This window comes from Centroberyx affinis, unplaced genomic scaffold (genome assembly GCF_046629955.1).
Source record: "Centroberyx affinis isolate AG114_WGS23_722 - 3 ecotype Tasmania unplaced genomic scaffold, CSIRO-AGI_Caff_v1 ptg000226l_1, whole genome shotgun sequence".
Taxonomy (NCBI): Eukaryota; Metazoa; Chordata; class Actinopteri; order Beryciformes; family Berycidae; genus Centroberyx; species Centroberyx affinis.
Window position 1 is genome coordinate 62,643 of NW_027278913.1, and position 14,511 is coordinate 77,153.

The following is a 14,511-nucleotide window of genomic DNA, read 5'->3' on the forward strand; positions in this document are numbered from 1 at the left end:
GAGTCTTCAAATCTTATTTTTCTTAAAACAAGTGGAAAAATCTGACATTCTGGTAAGATCATTTCACTTGCAAAGAGTGATCTTCCTTATTTCAAGATATTGTCACTTGTTTCAAGAAAATTCTCAAGACAGAAGTGAAAGAAGTGAAATTATCTCACCCCTAGCCTGAATTACTTGTTAAGATGGAAATTTTTTTTAATACTGTGAGCTGAGTTCTTTAATTAGATGTCTGAACACAGAGAGATCTGGTGTGTCAGGGTGGAGGAGGCGAACGCTCAGAATCAGTGCTAGAAAAAATTGTCCAGTCAAGAATAACCTCTTTTGTACAGATGTGTCATGGTGCATTTGGTTTTCCTTCAGAGTTTAGACCTGGTGCACTGTACATTCATTACATTGGTGTAAAAATATCCACAGTTTGGGTTATGTGCAGTAGCATTTTTCTGGTATTTCCAGGACGACACTATGAAAGGGGCTAATTATTGACTTACAATCAGGTTGAACATCGTTTACAAAGAAAGCCTTTCAAAGAAAAGGAATTCATCTTTTGTGGCTGTGAGCATAATGTTCTGTATCTATCGATCATAAACAAAGGATTTATTAACTCAAGCTCACATCTATTCATTTGTTGTCCATTAGCCAATCTCACCGGTGAGTTATACCCATTTTTACATAGCCATAACCAGGTTGGTCAATTCAGTCAAGGCCAGACATGTTTCATGTATCCATAGCAAACTATGAGCCTCGCCCTCTTCATATAGAAAACAGACAGGCGTGGGATCAGCGAGAGAGAAAGAGGAGTATAAGATTGTTCATCTTTACAAGTGTAATTAGTTTAATAGCTACAAAAGGTCAAGTCAACTCAAGTTTATTTCTAAAGTGCTTTTAACGAACAGATCTGCCACAAAGTGCTTTACAGAGAGCTTCCGTGTGTGCATGTGTGTGTGTGTGTGTGTGAGAGAGATAGAGTGTGTGTGTGTGTGTGTGTGTGTGCGTGTGCGTGTGCGTGTGTGTGTGTGAGGGTGAGATGAGGTATGAGAGCACCGGGCAACACCAGGGCAGGAGCAGAAATTAAGTGACAGACTACAGGGATGAAATGACTGGTATGGTGAGAGTGAAAGTAGATTGTAAACTGTATTAAATAAATGGATTTTTACTTAAATGCTGATGGGTCAAGGTAACCCACTCTCACAATGAGCAGAACTGGGAAGACTCTGATTGTGTTCCAGGGCCATTAATCTGCCTGTGCTGTGCAGCCACTCTGTAAAGCAGCGGTCAGAAGCAACAGTCAGGTTTTCCAATAACAGCATCTCCGTTGTCACACATCATAGCGAAAGTTTATGTTTTTTTTATGTGTCATGAAATATGTAGATTTTTTTCTTTATTCTTTCGCCTACAAAATGCAGCTTTTCGCCGTGAGGCAGCGAAGTGTGATGCTAGTCCCGCCTTTCCTCCCCATCAGCTGGTCAAGTTCCTGCCCCATCACTTGTCACTCATCTTGATGAGCTGTCAACCTTGAAACAGCAGCTAGCCTGAGGCTGAGGTAACTGGCATCCATAAGGCCACCACAGGCGATGAAGAAGCAGACAGAGAAGGCAGGGAATCTGCAATTAAAAAAAAAAAAGCAAAGCCGATGTTCACCGTATTTTTTAAGTCAGTCAGTTATCAAAATCTTTGACCAATCACAGTAGCAAAGCACATTGACGTAATCTGGAAACAATCATGGCGGCGTTCACGTCCGAGCTTTTAAACATGCTTCCTCCTGTTTTAAACATGTTCCTGTTTTAATTCATTGATGCCATTGTCTTACTATCATCCAATTCCTTTGCTGGCGCTGCCATCTTGGTAGTTGTTTTTGCTCTGTAACGCTCGTCATAAGTAGGTTTGTCCCGCCTACACAGACCATCCAATCAGGTATGTCAGACAGTATTTGTGTATAAGTGCTAATGACTGCAATTCATGGCGGCTGGACACCAGGCAAGTGGAATATATCATATTTATTTATTGCTATTGTAATGTGAAAAATGTTGCAACGTACAACTTTAATGAAATGTTACAATTACCTTACGTGCTGCTAATACCCTTCATTGGCACAGTCAACAACAATAGCAGCTAGCAAGCCATTGGAGGGCACAGACGACCAGGCATTACTCCTTCTGGATATCATGTTTTTCTTTCTTTCGTTTCATTCGCCTCGGTGACCTCCGGCGTTCGTTCTCATTGATACTCAGTCAACCTCACTAGTACCTGAAGCTTGGCACTAACTTTGATCTGAGAGCTTTTCACCAGTATCGACTATAGAGGGCAGCCAGTGTGAACAGCCTCCCCAGGCAATAATTGTCAGGTAGGGAAGCTGTGAGTTTCTTGCCTTGGATTGCAGATATGAGAAGACATGCACAGTCATTTAATTAAGCTGGGTTCACATAGGGGATGATATGACATGAAATTATCACATATATTATAACATGAAGGCTAAAGATAACCCTATGAAAAACATTAAACAAACATGAACAGGTACAGTATACGTTTTCTCAGTTGAAATATATGGCTGGAAAGAAAAGTGTCATTGTGTAATTAATCAAGTCTAATTATCATTTATTTCATTGTTACAAGTAATGTTGTACCTACAAGGTTCAGGATGTCAATCAGAGTGCTGGTGTAAACAGATCATTTAATTTTTATGTAAAAATGTAAAGACCAAAAGCATATGTTATTTTTTAAGTAAAAAGTCTAATATAAATGCATGTCATTCTAACAAAAAATTCACAGCTGTCAACTCGTCCATTGTTAGGAGATGAGGCTTAATTTTCTAATTAGTGCATGAAGGAGACCTCTACTGCCATAACCACAAAACAAACATGTAAGTGAGGAAGTACTGACAAGTGAGGAATACAGTGAATCTAGCCATAGTAACCGTGTTACGATGTGGAACCAAGATGACAGGACATCCAAAATCGATGTCTTCAGTTTTTTGCTCAAGTAGCGCTAGCGGGGAGGCTTTGACCAGAGAACCATTCCTAACAGCTCCAAAGAGTGCTGGTGTATGCTATGGCACCCAGATTACCATTAGGATCCTTTAGGTGCAGACCAGACACAGGTTCAGTCAGACATTGCAATAATACTTGGAAATGTTTTTTGAAAATCTGACATTGTGGGTAGTATTGATCCATTCTGGATCAGTGTATTTTGTTTCTAAATGTGTTCAGCTGAAGGAATTACACAAAAGGTAGCTCATAAGTCACACTATTATGATTTTTTGACCTTTTTATTCAAACCCCTGTTAACACAGGACTGAATAAGTGACTATGCCTGTTGTCAAAGGGCTGAATAAGTTATTCAGCAGGAGATGAAGTGAAACACATGATACAATGAGTGAGCCATGAATGATCTGCTTTAGATGAATTCACCACTGAGGAGCTTGAAGGTCAAAACCTTCTCTTCACCGCCACGGCACTAAAGTGAATTGTTTTTCTCTCAAATTTACCCAAGCGCTTCGTTGTTTGGGAAAACCTGAGCAGACACTATTCTGAGATCTCTTTAACCGAGTCTGTCACCAGCAGGCAGAGCACCATCCATCTCTGACAGTCTGCTGCTAAACTGGCATAAATATCTGCCCTTCACAATGTGCCAATTATTTCTGCAGTGTCAGAGGATCTTTGAGGCTGGGGGTGTGTGTGTGTGTGTGTGTGTGTGTGTGTGTGTGGGGGGGGGGGGGGGGGGGGGGGGGGTTGGCTGCTGCTTTAGTCTGCATCTACTTTATTGTGTCTCTACATCATCTACATCATGCTCTGCTTCATGCCCCAAATGCTACTCACCACTCCAGTATCTACTCCATACTCTACTGTCTACCGCATACACTACTCTATGCTCTACTCCAAGCAAAGTACAGGCCGGAAACTGATTTTTGAAAGCCAGACATCTCAGCACCTGGCAAATTAATTATTGAGTTGTAGACGAAAAAAGAACAAAAACTCTCCTCTGTACAAAGTTAAAAAGCCTTTATTATTCTTGGCTATTTCATGTTAAAATGTTAGAAAATGCACCAACACGTTGCAGCCTCCATGTATGTTTCATTGTTCTCTGCAGCCTGAAGAAGGCCGCAATGAGTTGGTGCGTTTTCTAACATTTTAACATGAAACAGCCAAGAATAATAGAGGCTTTTTAAACTTTATACAGAGGAGAGTGCCTTGGATTTTTTCTTATTTTTTTCCTCTACATATGGACTCCCCATATTTCCAGTGAGCACCTCCAGTGAACACGCTTGAAGCCCATGCAGCATTCCTCTTCTGATCAACACTAATGATTGAGTTATTGGAATTTATCAGTAACCCTATCAACCCCCTGCTGATACTGTATATCATGGCCATTTTGCGCTATGGGGCAGCATTTTCAATACACAGGATGTGATGTTACTATCCCTTGTGCCACAATCCAAAGTGAGCATTGATATAGAGGCCCAATTCAGAGTTTAACAGAATGATATACTACCATACCAGTCAAAAAAATCGCACAAAAAATCCCACTTATTGCCCCTTTAAACAATGTTCTACTTCAGTCTTTGTCCCATATACCATGCTGTCTTCTCCATGCTTTAACTTTTACCCTATACTGTAGTCCAGTCTTCTATGCGGTCTACCTTATACTCTACCCCATGCTATCTTTTCCACACTCTACTACAGTCTCTATTCCATACTCTACTGCAGTGGATCTCAGATCGTGTGCCATGAAGGCCCAGGAGTGTGCAGGTTTTTGTTCCAATCAAACACTACTGAGCAGCTGATTAACACCTCTTCTACCAGAGAGAAGGATCTAATCAGTGAAATCTGACGGTGTGGTGATTTGGTCGGGACGAAGACCTGCAGGCTCCGGGGCCTCGACGGCACACGGTCGAGAACCACTGCTCTGCTCCATATAGTCTTCACAATGCTGTGTTCGCTCCACACTCCTCTGCCATCCTGTCTGCTGCATACTGTACTCCATGCTCTGAATAGGCAAGATGAGCCTGTGCCCACATAACGTCTGTGTTTCCGTCGAAGGCGTCCCTCCCATCACAGTGGGCTTTCACACAGTGTTGGACACGCTGTCAGCAACAAGGAGCTCTAACCAGGCAGAGACGCTATCCATGGTGTCAGCAGCCCACTGCCTGTCGACTGAGTTTCATGCTAAGGGTTTTGTGAAATGAATAATGTAAATCTGTGTAAACGCCCATAAGCCATGAGCGCGATGTGACAACGTCCTTTGAATATTTCTGATAATGCGTTCTTGAAACATCTGTGAAAGGCCGATGTAATGATAATAATAATGAAACACAGTTCCAAAGTGCTTCACAAAGGAGTACATTAATACAAAAAGATAACATCAGCAGTAAAATGTAAAGAGCAGTGTTGGCAAAACAGGAACATAGAAGCAACACATAACGAGAGAGTGCAATTAATTAACAAAAAGAACTAATTATTGGACATTATATAAGTTTTCTTCAAGTAAAGTTATTTAAAGGATAATACAGATTTATTCAGCCCATTCTCCTCTGCTTGTAAAGCTAACATGGGGCACCTTGCATTGTTTCCTATCCTGCAATGATATATTGTACATTAGCAAAAAAGTTACAAAACCATATTATGGAAAAGAAGAACATAGCAGCCATTTACATGATAGTAGGTGTTCCAGGTTCATGTCCAATTCTTTATCACTATCATGTCTCGCATAGCAGTTGTTTTTTTTACTGATGAGGCACAAATATGGGTAGTTAGAGAGATGTTTTATTTTTTCCAATGGATATTTCAAGTTCTCTCCAGTAACTTGTACTTTTGAAACTCTCAGGGATTTTTCTCCAAGGATTAAGTCTTTGAATACTTTCCCTCTTAAAGAGATGATATACTTCTTCAGTCCTCCACAGGCTTCCAGCTCTAATTCTAGTGCAGTCACTCCTTTTTTGAAGGCTTCCTTACTCGGCCTCACTTTAAATAGGCTGGGGAGTTTCTATTGAAGTTAGCCCTCAATCTTCAAGCTGTCTCAAATATGCAGCAGGAAGCTGCTAAAAGCAACCACCAAAAAAGCTGTTACAAAATCTGAAGAAATTGGTGTGTAAAGGATGAGTAAAATATATCTATCACAAAGGAGACTTGATCACCAGGTGACACTTCAGATAAAGGGTGTTGAGGGACTAATGCTGGGTATTGAAACTGATACCCATCAGTACCATACTGTTTTGTTTTTTTTGATGAGTATTGACTTTAACATTAGCAAAGCCGAATCATCATCTGTTGGTGGCTGTTTTGAATTAGAATCAATATCTCAGCTTTCATGACATTTCCTAGATCACTTTTCTGTACAAACTAGTTACATAAAAAAAAAAAAAGAAATTCAAAATCACACAGGAAATACGACTTATAATTACACTTAACCCCTTTCAGTTGATGGTTTGTGGAGCTTCTCTTAGACCCCCAAAATCCACTGGCCTTTCTAATGTTAAGGCATTGAAAGGTATCAAAATGATTTAAAGTACTGGATTTTTGAGTTTGCTACTGGCCCTAACAGGAAGGTTTTTTGTTGAGAAAGTCAATTGAGTATGGTCTGGTTTTGATCAGAAAAAGTTAATTGTATGCACCAGTGTTACACAGAGAATAAAGAAAGAGAAAGTACGGTGGCCGAGAGAGCTCAACGCACTGCAACTTAAGAAAACACATGCAAATAGACAAAACACGATATCTGCAATAATATCTGAATCATGCGATCACAATGTTAAAATAAACCAAAAAAAATTACATTTTAGCTCATTTTCCAACACCACGAGTAGCCAACTTCAATAACTTCAAAAGTCACAAAGCATTGAACAACAAGCGTGTCCCAGCCGGGTTCATCACTTTTTTGTGTCCCCTGGAAACAGATCCGTTATCGTCTGTGCTACATGCAGTGCGTTTGTCTATTTGGTTGTGTTGTGAGTGTTTGCAGCGCATTTGTGTATTTGGTTGTGTTGTGTGTATTTGCAGCGCATTTGTTGTTGCATTTTTTCTTAATTTGCTTGTGTTTTGTCTATTTGCATGTGTTTTCTTAAGTTGCAGTGCGTTGAGCTCTCTCGGCCACCGTAAGAAAGGCATTGGAAAGGTAGCATTTTAGAAAGTATTGCAGCTGCTATTGGTGTTGAAAAATTTCTCCTGATGGCCAGATGTACATACAGGATCTGACGGGTCAAGGCAGGGGGTCTTGAGGAGTCTTCATCCAGGCCTGGATGTAAATGGCTGTTGGTACATCTTAAATATTAGTGGTGTACTGTTCTGCAGGTACACCACAAGAAGGAAGAAAGAAAGAAAGAAAGAAAGAAAGAAAGAAAGGCGCTTTTTTTCGCTTTCAGTGGTACTGTACTAACACAATTATTATTGACCACAGCAGTGAGGGGGCACTCAGCTTTGCGCAACTGTTGCAGTTTGTCAACAATAAAGTGTTTGTGTAGTTATAATTACAACATAACTTAAGCGCTATACAGTACGGGCCAGTGTTGCCAAGCAACTCTGTGGATAATCCATAGATAGAGCAGGAGAAAGTTAGACACCCAAGGCAGTCATCCTGAGCTACGTTATTCATTTGCATCTGCTGTGACCCAATTAGTGCCTGGGCCTGAGTCTACTTATAAAATGCAGTCCCTGTCTTCCACCATGTCACTATGCTCACCACCAAGGGCTGTTTGGCCCACTGTCGCAGCAGTGCACTCTTGTAAACAAATTGAGTGTATGTAACCTTGCTGAAGGGAAAGAACTGCAGAGTCCGGGCTGGCCGGTGAATGTGGCACTCTCGATGTTTGGAGCCCATTGGAAACACAGTTATTATGGCCAGAGAGAGTGAACTCACCGCCTAAAGTGGCACACGGCTTGTTTTGTTATATGGATGACGAAGTTGATGTATGGGTCCCTCGTATGCGCAGAACAGCCACAGTCTTTCTGCCAAGTGATGAATAGCATCAATACTGTGGGCTATTGGAAAAGACCGGGGCACACAAGATCTCATCTCACAACTCCTCTTTTCCATTTTCTCCATTTTCCATTTTTTGGCACATCTCAAATAAAGTGTATTGTTTTTCTTTTCTGTTTTTTTTGTCCTTTCTTTCCTTTCTCTTATCCCGCTATCTAGACCACTCCTCTTGTGTAACTTTTTAATGAACTAAAAGGTATGCAAGAGTGCACAGGAAACACTCGACAAAGCATTTTTGAAAGATTAAGGCTGACTAACGGCACTGTGGTGTCTAGTTGTCTTTGTCTCTCTTTCCTTTCTCTCCGTCTCCGTCCACCCCGGCAGAGGCTGAGGGAATGAGCATTGCAATAGAGGCGAGATTAGAATCGGATGTGAATTGGGGTGGAGATTGGTTTGCAGACTGAAAATGCCTGAAAATGGAAGATGGAATGGAAGCAGAGGAAGACTGGGGACAGATGAACAATGAGAGAGAAGGTCACAGTTAAAAGGGGGGGGGGGTATAGTGGGGCTGGCGCTGGGGATGAGGGGGATGGTGGATAAGGATGGTTGAATAGCAGAATTTGGTCTGTTATTTGCATAGAAAATAACTTCCATATCTGTATTATTGCTCTAGGTTTTCGCACTCATCGCGATGCCGCTTTTGTGTTTCTTTTAATCAGCATATAATTTCAAGCGGCACATCTCTCCTCTGAGTGCCCGGTGGATGATTCGAGAGCCCTACAGCGGGTCTGTGTTTTAGGTCACCCATTAAAGCACTCAGGGTGTTATGTGGCTTTCATTTCACATTCCATATCATTAGTCACCTCTAAGTGAATTTAATGAGAAATTACCTCAGTTTCATGAGCCAAAACTGGTTTCACTACTGAAGTGGGAGCACACTAATCCCTCCTAATGACTTATGATAGTCATCTGAGCCTGAAACCTGTGGACTGCTCATGGGTGTCTAAGACGGCTACCTGCTGCTAATCCATAAAACTCCTATCGATGGACGATTACCTAATGTCTAAGGTTTTGTGGGGCTCATTTCAATATTATGCGCATAAATTGCTTGGGCTGCACCAACTAAAAATCACAAACAATTCTCCCACAGTTGTAGTTTGTTGACTGCACTCCTCTCTCCGGTATTTGGTACCAAATTATTTCCAAGCAGAGGGCTCTATTGATTGTTGTTGCACTGGGTGTCAGAGAGACAGTTTCCATAAAACATTCATGCGCTTTGCTTTCCTCTTTGCCTCAATAGGTGTTAGTGTTAGGGTGTTAGCTCTCACAAAGGGACCCTATTGATTCTTGCATTTATTTTCAACCGTGCTCTTCTTTTTTTCTCTTTCACAGTAGCAAACATTTTGTGGCGAGAGGAAGGTACGTGTGGACTGCTTCTGCTATATTACAAGATACATTAAACAGAGTTAATTGAATTTTTTGCAATGTGATTATTGAACTGTGATGTTCGAGAGTGGTGAAATGATTTGATGTTATGAAAATGGCTAACACTGCTGTAGGCTTATTTCTGTTGCAGTTGTTTGTATACTGTACAGTCTCAAAGCCTGTTTCAGGAATGTAACCAGACTGTTTTTGTCCCCCAGGTCTTGGAATTGGCAACATGTTCTATGTGTTTTATGAAGACGGTATAAAAGTCATTCAGCCAGTGGCATGTGAGATACAGCGACACATTAAGCCCAGTGAGAAGCTGCTGGCTCTAGAGGTGAGTGGTCCAGAAAAAGACACATTCAGTCTCAATGATTAAAGGCTAAGTTACACTAGATGATTTTAGCGGCCATTCTAAGTCTGACAAGACCATCCTGACTGTTAGGGTGAGTCGAAGCTGGGGTTGGGTGGGCACTTGGGCCTGACGGTCAGCGTAGATTATCCTGTAGTGTGAATGTGCTTAAGACTGGAGACTCTGACCCTTCCAATGACTCCAGATCAGCCGGAGCCCGACAAGATTTGTTTTACTTTGTTGTGCCCAGTCTGGCTGGGCTCATGTAGTGTGAAGCGGTCCAAAACTCGCCAACAATGAAATATGAGAGTGATCCTGGCAACAGTCAATGGGAGTTTAGTTCATGGGAGGCTTTAGCTTTTCTATCATGAAGTGAGAAACGATACAACACCTATTCTGTAATTGTATTTAAAGTTAGCTGCTCTGGACAAATGGGAAAATGTTTTGGAATGACAAAATGTCGTAGCGTGTGATCCCTCGTCTTCATGTGTATGACACCCCATCTTTTTCATACGTGCATGTGCATTGCCTCCCAACTGGACGGCAAACATTTAATGAAGACCAGTCATTTAATCTAAACCGCCCTTGTCGGGCAAGACTTGAACATGAGTTAGGCTCTAGAGATACTGGAAGCAATCAATATTGATATATATATATATATATATATATATATATATATATATATATATTTTTTTTTTTTTTTTTTTTTTTTCGTTTAGCTGGCATTCTTATTCGTTGTGTCTTACAGTAAGTGAGCAAGTGTCTTGCTCAAGGACATTTGGACAGCACACAAGGCTGTTGTCCCTGTGTCAGTTACAGGTAGGCTAGCAGAGATATGACTGCATTTATGAATGACCAGCTTCATTGTGAATGATCAATATTCAAATCAACCATATATTTTGCACTCAGTTTTACATGTGCACAAACACCTACATGGTAGATATTAGGTCCAATATTAGGTGGATATTAGGCAGTGAATATTAGGTCTAAGACTCTGCCTTCCTCTACCTCAGAGGTCGACTGTTCTGTCCGTAATACTCTTTTGAGTCAATTTAGTCCAGTTTCATTACAAGACCTCATGGACACTGTGTCCCAAATGAGACTTTCCCCCAGTCCCCTTGACATTGTGCCTACTTCCCTCCTTAAAGAGATGCTCGGTGCAATAGGCCAATACCAACTTTCTGTTGTAAATATCTCCCATAGTTCTTATTTTAAACAAGCAGTCATTCAGCTGCTCTTAAAAAACCTGAGCCTTGATCCATCTTTCTCCCAGAATTACACACCTACAATGTATCCAAACTTCCTTTCATATCCAAAATCCTTGAGAAAGTTGCCAAGAAACTCCTAGGGGTGCTGGTAAACAGTAACATTTTTGAGAAATTCTAGTCAAGTTTTCACCAGAAATATAGTACTGAAAATGCTCTTCTCAAGGTCTCTAATGATATTTTGATGGATCTCAGCACTGTTTTTGACACTATTGATCAGTCTATTCTCCTTGATATGAATTTCTTCATATCTGTTCAATAGATCTTTTGGTGAATATGTCCCACTAACCTACGGTGTGCCCCAGGGCTCAATCCTTGGTCCCATCTTGTTCTCTTTGTATATACCTCCCCTCCCCTTAATTGCCCATTTTAAATGTATTTCTTATGATTGCTATGCAGACAATACACAGCTGTATCTGTCAGTCAAGCCAAATGACCTTAGTAGGATGTCCTCCTTGCTGGACTGCTTAACAACTATAAAGGACTGGATGTCAAATAATTTCACTTAACACTGACAAAGCAGAAGTCCTGATTTTAGAAATCATATTTCCAGTTACATCCAGCAGTGTATCAGTCCACAAGCCCACTTCCAAAACTTTAGGAGTCATGTTTGACCAACACATGAACTTTGAGCATCATATTAATACATAATAGATTGTTCCTTTTCAGTCATTGCTGCCACGCTATGGAACTGCCTCCCCCTAGATATTAAAACTGCAGAGACTGTTACAGGTTTTAAGAAGCTTTTAAAAACCCATTTTTATCGTAAGCACTTTATTATTTAATGTTCTTTTGGTCTCTTTGTGTTTTTGTTTGTTCCGTTTGTTCACTATATAAATAAAGTTTACTTACTCACTTACATGACAAATAGCGATGTCATGGTCTCCCCCTGTCACTGGCAATAAGACTATGTTTCTACAAGCTCTTGCCAGTACTGGCTTCTTTTTCTCCTTTTTTTCAATAGAATGGACAAATTGTTCTGCATTCCCGACAGCGCAGAGAACTTGGCAGGTTTTTGGTATTCAGAATCCTGAGTGCTGGAAGTTAAACATATTTCAACTTTTAGCAAAAGAGCACTGCACTTCAAAATGGTTTTCAATAGTCACAAAGCAACAGCAGGAGCCATGCCCAGCACAACCCACATTCGTCTGTTTAGTGTTGCTAGCTAAAAAAAAAAAAGAGAAGCTCGGTGGACACAGGGGCTACCTGACAGTGTTCAGCTAGTCTGACATTTGATTCACTGACAGACCACAGTCTGTCGCAGGGGGTTACAGCTCCCAGCGGACTCCTTAGAACCAGGCTCCTCATTGAATTGCCGTTTATCACTGAAGCTTTCAAGCGACAAAATATTCAAAGCAGGTAGCTGATAGATACCTGTTAGATTTACATGTGTTCTCAAATGGACGCTTTCCTCTGAGCCGCCTTTCATCCAAGACCCTGTGCTGATTGGATGGTTATACATAAAGCAATGCCATGAATGCACAACAATCAGCCAGCATTCCTCTGAGAGGTGTGTTTGTATTAGGATATCAATCATTGTGAGCGCTGTGATGCCTGTACCAATGCCGTGTTGGGGGAATGCTGTGTGTGAACACATGAGCTCAGAGCTCAGCCTGCTCCCAGCATGGCGCTCACGTTTTCTCCATCGCAGATGAGCATTGATTGATTTGTTTATGGTGATGTGTCAGCCAATCCATTATTCTTAACTACAATATAGAGTGTTTTGCTGTGATGCACACAGTATCAGGGAAAACAGTGTGATGCACAATTGCAGTGAGGCCACTCCAGGAAGCATCCCCATTTTTATGAAGCTTCCCTCTTCATCCAAGGACAATTTAAAAGCTAGTCTTTTTCTCCCTGCCAGGAATATTTTGAATAATGCTTTGTCCAGGTAAAATGGACAAAATGCAGTGTCCACAGCACATAAAGCATAATGCTGTGGTGTTTGTGGTTAGACAATTCTTTCATATGAACCTTCCATAAGGAGGGAATTCTGGCTATATGTATATATTTGTTCTGGCTATATATATATGTTTGTTGGTATATATATGGAATGTATTTTGTGTTTGTTTCATCTCTGGTGAGGCAACATTTAAACAACGTGATATTAGTTCTGAAAAGTTTCATTCCAGTTGAGTTATCCACCATGTTAAATATGTGGCACCTACTGCCAAAGTGATTACTGGAATGAATGGAAAACACATTATAGGTTACAAATCAGTTTTGATCACAAAATATGTTTTTGTGGGCAGATTCATCTGTATTGAAATATTGTATTCCTGATGGATTTCAGATTCCAGTTGTTTGTGTGTGCACGTCGTTAACTATCTTGATCCATTTACCTACAAAATTGAAACATTTTATAAGGTGGAACCATCTATGTGTTTTTTACAGCGTAGCCTGGTGTGCTCTGTAGTCACCATTTGTGGGTTAATACTTCATTATTTTGAGATCTAAATTGTGCTTTTGTATGAATGCACACCTTGGATTATGGCATAAAGGATTGCAACATCAAATCCTGCATATTTGTAAATGTTTAAATGCTCAGACATGAACATCAGGTAAAATAAAATATTACAATAACATTTTGTAATGAAACCTTTTATATACACCATGGGAGCATAGAAGTAAGTGAGTCTAGTTTTTCCACTGTTTATAAAGTTCCTCTTTTTGACACTTTGGATGTGGCTGCTTCGCTGTTTTCTACTGCTTTGCTCCCCAAAGACCACTGATGTTGTCTCGCAAATATATTAGCACTACAAATCATCAAGTGGCTTAACCGGAGAATATCAGAAACCTCATATTTCTCAGCACAGGTCTTTAAATGTCATTATTCACAAGTGCCAAGAGTTGAATCCCTTTCAAAAAATATTTCTCTGTAATATTTAAAGTTTCTGTTCAAGATATACTGTAAAGTCAGGCATACTGGCATGGCTCCAGTCCTGTGTATTGCTGTGTGACAGGAGCACTATCAACATGAGATGCAGTAAGGCTGTTTACTGATTCCATGAAAAATATATACAGTACTGCATCTAAAGCTCCTTCCTGGATGACAGTGTAGGCATTTCCATAGAAAAAAAAAACCACATCTTTGCTGTCTTCGGAAGCTGTCAGTTACAACATAAATCACACACATGCTATACACCCACCCACCCACACACACACACACAGATGTAGACACATACACAACACACACAAACACACGGGAAGATTATTGCCTCCTCCATTCACACCCTCAGCTGGGCATCAGATGTTGGATTTCACACCTCTTAAAGGTGCAATAAGTGAGACATTTACTGCCCCATAGCACAAAATGACCATAATATATCTGCTGGGGTTTGATATGGTTGTTGATCAATACCAATGACTTAATGATTGCTTTGCCAGGTGCAGCAATTTCTGGCTTGCAAAACTCACTTTCCAGCCCACACTCAATGGAGGACGGTGCTACGAGCGAGCGTCCGGTGCTGCAACACATTTCAGCCTCATTCTCAAGCCAGAAAATCAAATGACCAAACAGCATTATTACTACATTATTTTGCATCTTGATATATCACTGCCTTACTA

The 14,511-nt window shown here is 40.7% G+C and overlaps 1 protein-coding gene across 1 annotated transcript in view; it reads left to right on the forward strand.

The window, feature by feature from the left end:
- fstl5 (follistatin-like 5) overlaps positions 1 to 14,511 on the forward strand; it is a gene marked incomplete at its 5' end in the record, with an annotated part of 66,709 nt that overhangs the window by 39,613 nt on the left and 12,585 nt on the right. The window contains 2 exons of the mRNA XM_071542184.1: positions 9,295 to 9,321; positions 9,546 to 9,664. Coding sequence (XP_071398285.1) covers positions 9,295 to 9,321; positions 9,546 to 9,664 — 146 coding nt within the window. The remainder of the gene's footprint in view (positions 1 to 9,294; positions 9,322 to 9,545; positions 9,665 to 14,511) is intronic.